This window comes from Phyllosticta citriasiana (assembly GCF_038021145.1).
Source record: "Phyllosticta citriasiana strain CBS 120426 chromosome Unknown IWZ02scaffold_6, whole genome shotgun sequence".
NCBI classification, from domain to species: domain Eukaryota; kingdom Fungi; phylum Ascomycota; class Dothideomycetes; order Botryosphaeriales; family Phyllostictaceae; genus Phyllosticta; species Phyllosticta citriasiana.
Genome location: NW_027117283.1, coordinates 991,225 through 1,001,984, shown reverse-complemented (window position 1 = coordinate 1,001,984; position 10,760 = coordinate 991,225). Strand labels below are relative to the sequence as shown.

Genomic DNA, 10,760 nt, shown 5'->3' with positions numbered 1-10,760 from the left:
GGAGGTAGCCTGGAGTAGGGAGGAAGGTACTCGGACGACGTCGCCACGACATCATCTCGCGCGCTCTGCACTCACCGTCCACTACATTGTCCACCAACCACCGAAAGCGACATAATCGCAGAATACATGGCCATAAGATGTTTCTGACAATCGGAGGTAGGCTGGAGTAACGACGGGAGGAAGGCACTCAGGACGACGTCGTCGTCACGACATCATCTCGCGCCCTCTGCACTCGCCGTCCACTAACCACCAACCACCGACGGCGACATCATCACGGAACGACGACATCATCCTCGGCGCAGCCGCAGTGCGCCTTCCGCGTACAGTCAGTCAGGCCAACGCCTGTCATAAAAAGCCATGAGCCCCTCCAAGCAGACGATCTCTTTGCATCCGAAAACCACAGCCTGTCGCAACTCTTCCGAGGCCTGGTCAACCAAAGTTGCGATTGGTGAGCCCAACCCACCTGACAACCAAGACCCTGTGGTCTTCCAGTTGCCTCTGGAACCTTTATATTTCTATATTGCGCCTAGAACCTCCGAGTAAGTTTCCTTTCTCTCGCATCTGTTTGTCAGACAGAGATTGATTCTGTTGGCGAAGGTCGCCGGAACCTGCAGACCAATCTCCTCCAAACCTTCGTCCGACCCCGTTGTCGCCTCCTCCAACTCCACATCCGTCTCAATCCTCGTCTTCGTCTTCTTCTCCAGGGCCACTGCCACAGCATTCCTCCTCGGACTTGGTCATTGTTTCACCCGAGGTCAAGCCCAGTCGCAAGCCGGCTAAAAAGGTCCATTTTGCACTTTCTGAACGAGATTGCTCGTCCTCACCCGGGAACACCACTGAGGAATCGAGAACAGTTCGTGGCCGCGAGACCCACCAAGGTTCAACAAGGCATCTGCCGGAACAAGCGTCAACCAGTCCGCAGCCCGCTACGAGATCAGGATTTGCAAGGCCCCTGCCCATATTCCGCTGCGGAAAGCTCAGGCTGCCAAACTTGAAGTCCAGACGACGAACCAACCAAATTCAAGCCAGTTCATCAGTACTTGCATACCGTCCTGCGCAACCGACGACTATGGCTCCTCCACCCCTTTCGCCATATGAGCTTGGCCCTCCAGCCGAGTCTCTGCCTGTTCGCAGAGCTGGATTCTATGCACCTCTTGGAACGGATGAATTGCATGAGCATGTTGTAGCCCCTCGTGGAGCATCCGTGCCCACAAGACGCTACTCATACCCTGTTCCGATCCTCCGTTCTCCTTCAACTTCTCAGTCCAGATCAGCTCACGGCGATCTTGAGGAGGAGGTCAAGATCACTCACACCCAAGACTTGCCAGCCACTGCTGCCAGTCGCCACTTGTCACGTCATGGGCACGCCTACGAGGTTTACCACTTCTGCTCGATCTGTCGCGCCCCCCGTTCTAGGAAGTATCACAAGCTCCATCCGGTTGAATCCGGACAGCGCATCGAGCCTGGTGTCTGTCGCAAGTGCAGGACATCGACGTCTTCCAGTGACGAGGAGGAAAGAGTCGTCATCAACAGGCCTGGAAGAGACGCTTTCCTGGAAATGGAGAAGGTCAGGGTGATTCCAGTCCTCGAAGAGCGTGAAGAGCGTGGCAGATCTCGCTACAAGCACCGTGATCGTCCATCATTTGAATCCAGTGGCCGGGTCTTTACCAATGTCCAAGAAACAGAAGGTCGTCGCGAGAGCTGGAGGACCAGTTCTGACAGTCGTGTCCGAATCACCATTGAGGAAACAGTCCCTGCTCACCACAGGAGATCGAGAAGCAGAATGGTGGTCAGGAGCAGAGAGTGGGATGAACGCCCTCGCCGTCGTATTTTTCCACCCTCCGAGGACATTCCAGCTAGACCGCCTATGGCTGCCCGTCACATCAGTGACGCAGAGAGGAGGCTCAGATGCCACCCTCAGGCCTTTCGCCACGGCTTCTTCACCAAGTCCAAGTCAAGGACCCGTGCGCCATCTCCGCCGTCTGCTCAGATGAGAAGGCTTTCTGTTGAAGACCAGCCGCTGCCAAAGACCCGCACCGAAGCTCCTCAGCAAAACCTCCGCTCGAAGCGTGGCTCACAGGCCACGCGCACACACACATCGTGGGTTACCTATCCAGCATCCAGTGATAACAGGAGCACAAGCGTCCTTCGCTCGGGAAGTCGTCCCTCTCGTCCGGCGACCTCGCCGCGCAAGCACATACAGGCCCGCCAATTGGGTCAAAGAGCTGAGGGTCTACACAACGAGGATGAGCTGCGTGTTCGCTTCACACCGGGACCTCAGGACCAGCAGGCCCGCCGTCGCAGGGGCTATGATGGACATTTCAGCGAAGAGGCTGGTGAGTACCAGCGCAACAGGCCAACCTCGCACTAAAACATGAAGTACTGACTTGATGACAGAGCGCATGAGCGGTTACTACTGGTACGAAGCGCCTCGACAGCTGCCTACAGCTCCCAGGCAGGTCATTCCGTCTTCGGAGCCGACCGACTATTCGACCTTTGTTTATCGTCGTCATGTCAAAGAGCCCGTCAGCTTGACCGTGCTCCCGCGGGCCTCCATGTCGACAGCCCCGATCAGGGCCCCAGAGCCGCCTTCCGCGGCCGACTTTGAAGCTCCTGCTCCACGTACTACGCTGCCCAGCTCGCATGGACCCAGCACGAGACTCTGGACGCAAGACAGCGCCAACATTGGCAGCAGCTACGCTGGCAGTCGCAGCTCCTACCATCTGGTCGACGTCAGGGAGATGGATGCGACTGACTCCATGGGCTATCCAACCACGGTCAGGGAGATTGAGGACACGCGCTACTCGAGCAGTGATAATGACAAGGAGAAGGAGGGTAGGCGTGAATAGGGTGAAAAGTGGCTTTTGATTGGCTAGATTTCTTTGGCTGGACTTGTGTTTTGGGCAGCTGAGGCCCTCTGATTGGCCGGATTGGGGATAGGTTGGGCCATATAGTCAAAAGTGCGGGCTTTTGCCTATATAAAAGCACCTATATAGAAAAGCAGAAAACACCAAAAAAACTGTAAAATTAGAATCGTCGTGCATACGAATGCTCCTTGTGTGTGTCAGGCGGCGCCTGGGTGGATGAACGCTCCTTCTATGTGTGCGTGTGCTCAGTCGAATGCTCCTTGTGTGGACACGAGTGTACTGAATGCTCCTTGCCTGTGTGCAAGTGGTTGGTCGGTTGAATGCTCCTTAGCTGTGAGCGACTGGTGGGTCGAATGCTCCCGAGCCGTGAGTAAGTGGTCGCTCGAATGCTTCTTGTCCCGTGCTGAGTATGTAGCCGAATGCTCCTTGTCCACACGTAGGTGTATAAGTGCTCGAATGCTCCCTGTGTCTCGACGCGGGAAAGGTTGGTGGAAAAGAAGGAGCAGTCATAGAAGAGACGTCGTCAATACGCTAGTCCAAAAGTGGAAAGGCGCGACATCTGCCAAGTGCCGGGGGCGAGTCGGTGCTCCAGCATTTTCGCGTCAAGCTGTCTTCGCGTTTATCATCGTAACCAATCCTCTAGCCAATCTCCACGCCAACCTCCACCTCACTCCGACCAGCTCTCACTCCGTCTGCTGCAGGGTCAGCAAGCAGGCAATGAGAAGTTCACTGCCCTCCTAGTCAGCCAATTTACCCAATCGTCGTCGAAAACCCTCGCAAATCCCACAACGCCTTCTGTCGCCACGCCGTCCCATCGCATTAACAACCACCCACCGCTTCCAATAGCCCACCATGGCGGACCAAAAACAGCCAAACTTGGCGCAGTTCAAGTATGCGGCCATGTCCAACCTGGTCTTGCAGGCGGACCGACGCTTCGTATCTCGCCGCACCGACGAAGCAACCGGTGACCCCGAGTCACTGGCAGGCCGCATCAGCATCAAGGAAATGGGCGGACGGGTAGCACGCGATTCGGCACCGACACAGAAGAAGAAGCCCAAGAACGCGCTCGAGGGCCTGCAGCGGGGCGGCATCGACGAAGGCGCTGAGGTGCTCGAGCGCGAGCGGAAGCGCAAGCGCGGCGGCGAGAGCAACCAGACGCGGGGCGCGGGCATTCTCAGCCAGGCGGACCTGCTCGTTGAGGACCTGCGATACCGCCCCCGGACGCCGGCGACTCGGGCAACGTACGAGCTCATCACGACGATTGTGGGGAGGCATTTGGGCGATGTTCCAAACCATGTCGTCAGGAGTGCGGCTGATGCGGTGCTGGAGTATCTGAAGGATGAAAACCTCAAGGACTTTGACCGTAAGAAGGAGATTGATGATATTTTGGGAATCAACATGGGAAGCAAAGAGTTCAACGAGCTGGTCAACTTGGGCAAAAAGATTACGGACTACGATGCTCAGGATGAGGATGAAGAGATGGCCGATGGTGGCGCAGCGGCTGCCGGCGCCGAGTTGGACGACAGGCAGGGTGTCGCAGTCGTGTTCGACGAAGAGGAGGACGAAGAAGACGCAGGCCAGACGTTCGAGGTTCGGGACGAAAACGACACCTCTGATGAGGACGACGGCGAGTTTGCAGATCGGCATGGCGCAGAAGAGGCGGTGGCAGCGGGAGGAGGCATCGTGCCCGAGGAAGAAGAAGCTAAGATTGACGAGGACGGCATGGTCATTGACGGAGCTGCCGAGGGCGGAGACGACAAGGAAACCAAACCCATCCCAGCGTACGAGATCGACGCCTACTGGTTACAACGTCAAATCGGTCACATATACGAAGATGCGCATATTCAGCAGGAGAAGTCTCAAAAAGCGCTGCAGTTGTTGGCGGGCGAGCTTGAAGATGGGACAGTGGAGGAAGACCCTCGCGAGATTGAGAATCATCTCATGGACCTCTTCGATTGGGACCATCATGACCTGATTTCCAGGTTGCTGAACAACAGAGACAAGATTGTGTGGGTTACTAGGTGGCGAAGAGTGGAAGATGACCACAGCGCGCGGGCAGCTGTTGAGAGGGAGATGATTGCGAATGGGCATCGGAAGATCTTGAATGAGCTGAAGACAAGAGAAGACGCGTCGACCGACGCACCAACTCAGAAGAAGATGAAGCTGGATCTCATGGACCTGGACGTCCCTAAGGCCGAGGACACTAAGATGGCCGATGCTGGCGAAAAGGGCTTGGTGGGCGGACTCCAGCCGAAGCGCCTCATCAATCTGGACAACCTCGTCTTTGACCAGGGCAACCATCTCATGACAAACCCCAATGTCAAGCTGCCCCAAGGATCGACCAAGCGGACTTTCAAGGGATACGAAGAAATTCATGTCCCTGCTCCAAAGCCAAAGAGAGACCCCAACGACCCCCCGGACATGCCAGTATCCGAGTTGCCTGAATGGGCGAGGGTTGGATTTGGCTCTTCCAAGAACCTGAACCGCATCCAGACCCGCTGCTACCCCACGGCCTTCAACGACGACGGCAACATGCTGATTTGCGCTCCCACCGGATCTGGTAAGACGAACGTGGCCATGTTAACGATGCTCCGCGAAATCGGCAAACACAGAAACCCAGAGACGGGCGAGATCAATCTTGACGAGTTCAAGATCATCTACATTGCACCCCTCAAAGCCCTGGTCCAAGAGCAGGTCGGCAACTTTGGAAAGAGGCTTGAGCCGTATGGCATCAAGGTGTCTGAGCTGACGGGTGACCGCCAACTCACAAAGCAGCAAATCGCAGACACGCAGGTCATTGTCACTACTCCAGAGAAGTGGGACGTCATCACTCGCAAGGCCACTGACACGAGCTACACCAATCTGGTCCGCCTGATTTGTATCGATGAAATCCACTTGCTTCACGATGACCGTGGTCCTGTTCTGGAGAGCATCGTGAGCAGGACCATCCGTCGCGTGGAGCAGACCGGTGACCCCGTTCGCATTGTCGGTCTCAGTGCCACGCTCCCCAACTACCGCGACGTCGCCACTTTCCTCCGTGTTGACCCAATCAAGGGCCTCTTCCACTTTGACGGCAGTTTCAGGCCTTGCCCCCTGAAGCAGGAATTCATCGGTGTGACAGACAAGAAGGCGATCAAGCAGCTCAAAGTCATGAACGACGTCTGCTACAACAAAGTCTTGGAACAGGTCGGCCAACAGGACAACCAAATGTTGATCTTCGTGCATTCGAGAAAAGAGACGGCCAAGACGGCAAAGTACATCCGGGACAAGGCGTTGGAACTCGAGACGATTGGCCAAGTGATAAGAAGCGATGCCGCTAGCAGGGAGATTCTGCGCACGGAAGCCGACGGTGTCCAGAATTCTGATCTGAAGGACCTGATGCCGTATGGGTTTGGCATTCACCACGCTGGAATGAGCCGCGCTGACCGTACATCGGTGGAGGATCTCTTCGCCGATGGATCGTTGCGTGTTCTCGTCTGTACTGCAACACTGGCTTGGGGTGTCAACTTGCCGGCTCACACGGTCATCATCAAGGGCACCCAGATCTACTCGCCTGAGAAGGGTAGCTGGGTTGAGCTAAGCCCTCAAGATGTGCTCCAGATGCTTGGACGTGCTGGTCGTCCCCAATACGACACTTATGGTGAAGGTATCATCATCACCACACAGACCGAGCTGCAGTACTACCTGTCTCTTATGAACCAGCAACTTCCAATTGAGTCGCAGTTTATGAGCAGATTATCAGACAACCTCAACGCTGAGATTGTTCTTGGCAACGTGCGCAGTCGCGATGAGGCCGTCGAGTGGCTGGGCTACACCTATCTCTACGTGCGAATGCTGCGTTCTCCTGGCTTGTACAGTGTTGGGGCCGAGTACGAAGATGACGAGGCCCTAGAGCAAAAGCGAGTGGATCTCATTCATTCCGCCGCCGTCGTGTTGGAGAAATCAAGCCTCGTCAAGTACGACAAGAAATCTGGCAGACTGCAAGCTACCGAGCTGGGACGCATTGCCTCGCACTACTACATCACCCACAGCTCAATGCTCACATACAATCTGCACATCCAGCCCAACATCTCGAACATTGAGCTCTTCCGCGTCTTTGCGCTCAGTGATGAGTTCAAGTACATTCCGGTGCGCCAGGACGAAAAGGTCGAGCTGGCGAAGCTTCTGGGTCGCGTGCCTATTCCTGTCAAGGAGAGCATTGAGGAGCCGCATGCCAAGATCAACGTTCTGCTTCAAGCCTATATCTCGCGTCTCAAGCTCGAGGGTCTTGCCTTGATGGCTGACTTGGTCTACGTCACGCAATCGGCCGGCCGTATCCTGCGCGCCATCTTCGAAATTAGCCTCAAGAAGAACTGGGCATCCGTTGCAAAGACGGCATTGGACCTTTGCAAAATGGCCGAGAAGCGCATGTGGCCGACCATGTCTCCGCTGCGCCAGTTCCCCAACTGTCCTCGCGACATTGTCCAGAAGGCTGAGCGCATCGATGTCCCTTGGTCCAGCTACTTCGACCTCGATCCGCCACGCATGGGAGAGCTGATGGGCCTGCCCCGTGCTGGACGCACTGTCTGCGGTCTTGTAGAAAAGTTCCCCCGTCTCGAGATCCAGGCCCACGTTCAGCCTATGACTCGCACCATGCTGCGCATGGAGTTGACCATCTCGCCCAACTTCGTGTGGGACGAAACCCTCCACGGCACTGCTGAGAGCTTTTGGATCATCGTCGAAGACTGCGATGGCGAGGAGATTCTCTTTCACGACCAATTCATCCTTCGCCGCGAGTATGCCATGTCGGAGATGAACGAGCATCTCGTCGAATTTACTGTCCCCATCACCGAGCCGATGCCTCCTCACTACTTCATCAGCGTTGTTTCGGACAGGTGGATGCATTCGGAGACCAAGATTGCTGTTAGCTTCCAGAAGCTGATTCTCCCTGAAAAGTTCCCGCAGCACACGCCGTTGCTGGACATGCAGCCCCTTCCAGTGGCTGCTCTCAAGAGGCCGGACTTCCAGGCTCTTTACCCCGACTGGGAGCGATTCAACAAGGTCCAGACACAGACGTTCCCTTCGCTGTTCCAGATGGACGAGAATGTCTTTATCGGTGCTGCAACGGGAATGGGAAAGACAGTCTGCGCCGAGTTTGCTCTGCTGCGCCACTGGTCCAAGTCGGATCATGGGCGCGCTGTCTACCTTGCACCGTTCCAGGAGCTCGTCGACAACAGGCTCAAGAACTGGCAGCAGCGTCTCGCCAAGGTAGCAGGTGGAAAGAGTATCGTCAAATTGACGGGTGAGACGACGGCGGATCTTCGACTTCTTGAGCAGGGAGATTTGATCCTTGCCACTCCTCCGCAATGGGACGCCATTTCAAGGCAGTGGCAACGCCGCAGAAACGTCCAGAGCGTGAAGCTGTTCGTTGCTGACGACCTGCAAATGATTGGCGGCCAAGGCGGTCACGTTTACGAAACCGTGGTCTCTCGCATGCACGCCATGACACTCCAGCTCGAGTCGGAAATGCGCATTGTCGGCCTCAGCGTATCCCTCGCCAACGCCCGCGATATTGGGGAGTGGATTGGGGCGACGAAACAGACCATTTTCAACTTTAGCCCGCACGTCCGCGCCGTCCCGCTGGAGCTGCATATCCAGTCATTTACAATTCCGCACTTCCCTTCGCTCATGTTGGCAATGGCCAAGCCAGCCTACCAGTCTGTGCTGCAGCTGTCGCCCGACAAGCCCGCCATGGTTTTCGTGCCCAGCAGGAAGCAGGTCCGGAATACCGCGCTGGATCTGCTTGCAAACTGCGTCGCCGACGACGACGAGGATCGGTTTTTACATGCTTCCATCGAGGAGATGCAGCCTGTACTTGAGAGAATCAATGAGCCGGCACTGGCTGAGTCGCTCTCTCACGGTATTGGCTACTTCCACGAGGCCCTGAGCTCGTTCGACAAGAAGGCCGTCGAGCACTTCTTCCGCATAGGCGCTATCCAGGTTCTCCTGGTGTCGAGGGACTGCTGCTGGGAGATCAATGTCAATGCCCATCTTGTCATCGTCATGAACACGCAGTTCTTCGAGGGCAGAGAGCACAGGTACATTGACTATCCCTTGAGCGAGATCCTGCAAATGTTTGGCAAGGCCGGCAGAGCAGGTGAAGAAAAGATTAGCAGAGGCGTCTTGATGCTGCCTGCAGTCAAGCGCGATTACTACAAGAAGTTCCTCAACGAGGCGCTTCCCATTGAGTCGCACCTCCAAGTCTACCTGCACGATGCATTTGTCGCCGAGATTAGCACCCGCATGATCACTTCGACTCAAGACGCCGTCGACTGGTCCACTTACACCTACTTCTACCGAAGACTGCTTGCCAACCCAAGCTACTACGGATTGACGGACATTTCGCACGAGGGGCTCAGCGCGCACTTGTCCGAGCTCGTCGAGACGACCATCAAGGACCTTGTCGACGCTAAGATCATCGAGCTGGACGAAGAGGACGACACCATCACGCCGCTCAATCCGGCCATGATTGCGGCTTACTACAACATCTCCTTCATCACGATGCAAACGTTCCTGCTGTCGCTTAACGCGCGCACCAAGCTCAAGGGCATTCTCGAAATCATCACCTCAGCGACTGAATTTGAAAGCATTCAAATCCGCCGCCACGAGGACGCGATCCTGCGCCGCGTCCACGACCGTCTTCCCGTCAAGATGGCGTCGGGATCGGACGAATCGCCGCATTTTAAGGCCTTTGTCCTTCTTCAGGCGCATTTTTCGCGCATGCAGCTTCCCATTGACCTTGCGAAAGATCAAGACTCAATCCTGCGCAAGGTGCTCCCCCTGCTCAGCGCTACCGTCGACGTACTATCATCCGAGGGCCACCTCAACGCCATGAACGCCATGGAAATCAGCCAAATGGTGGTGCAAGCTATGTGGGACCGCGACTCGCCGCTCAAGCAGATCCCACACTTCGACGACGCGCTGGCATCCAAGGTGTCATCGCTCGGCGTGCGCGACATTCCCGACTTCATCGAAGCCATGGATCCAGACGATGAGCGGCACGGCAAGCTCGTCAAGGCACTCGGCTTCGAACAGACGCAGCTCGCCGACGCGGCCCGCTTCGTCAACGAATACTACCCCGATCTCTCCATTGACTTTGTCGTCGAGGAGCCCGACAACATCGTCGCGGGCGCGCCGGCGTACCTCGCCGTTACCATCACGCGCGAGATGGACGAGGAAGACGAGGCGCCCAAGGGCGAAGTCCACGCGCCCTTCTTCCCGGCGCAAAAGAGCGAGAACTGGTGGCTCGTCGTCGGCGATGAGCAGGAGCGCAGCCTGCTTGCCATCAAGCGCGTCACGGTCGGCCGCGAGCTCAAGACGCGGCTCGAGTACGTTGTACCCAAGGAGGGCGAGCACGAGCTCACGCTCTACTTGATGAGCGACAGCTACATGGGCGTTGACCAGGCGCCGACGTTCAAGGTCACGGCGGCGGAGGGCATGGATGAGGATGAGGACGAGGACGAGGACGAGGAGGAAGAGGACGGGGGGTAGAAGTGAGCGTTCATTTGTTGCTTGTTCGGCTGACTTTTTTCGCGTCGCTGTTGGATTCCATGCGAAAGCGTCGGCGAGCACTACTTTGTGGTCTGTTTAGACAGACAGCTTGAAGGAGAGAGGACGAGCAGGACATCGGCGCTGCTGCAGCTTCTACTGGAAGATTGGGTCGGCTGGCCACATATTCACGCCCGTCAGGTAGCATCAAAGCGTTTGCAAGCTAAAGCTCTCCGCACTTGAAGAGGTGGTGGCGGCGTTTAATTTTGGGAGGCGTCGGAGCGAATTTCACTTTTCCAGTTTGTAAGTAGTATGGTGTAGTAACAAATCTTGCCAAGTCAACAGTCAGTCTGCTTCTCGTGCCAT

General features: G+C 56.2%; 1 protein-coding gene across 1 annotated transcript; it reads left to right on the top strand.

The window, feature by feature from the left end:
- Positions 1–3,492: 3,492 nt before the first annotated feature.
- On the top strand, positions 3,493–10,736 carry IWZ02DRAFT_450643 (DEAD/DEAH box helicase domain-containing protein). The gene has a single exon (XM_066767479.1). It carries the CDS (start codon positions 3,720–3,722, stop codon positions 10,395–10,397), a length of 6,678 nt encoding a protein of 2,225 aa, XP_066623055.1. The 5' UTR covers positions 3,493–3,719; the 3' UTR covers positions 10,398–10,736.
- Positions 10,737–10,760: the final 24 nt, after the last annotated feature.

Coding starts and splice junctions, on each gene's coding strand:
- IWZ02DRAFT_450643 (XM_066767479.1), top strand. CDS start 3,720: ATGGCGGACCAAAAACAGCCAAACTTGGCGCAGTTCAAGTATGCGGCC.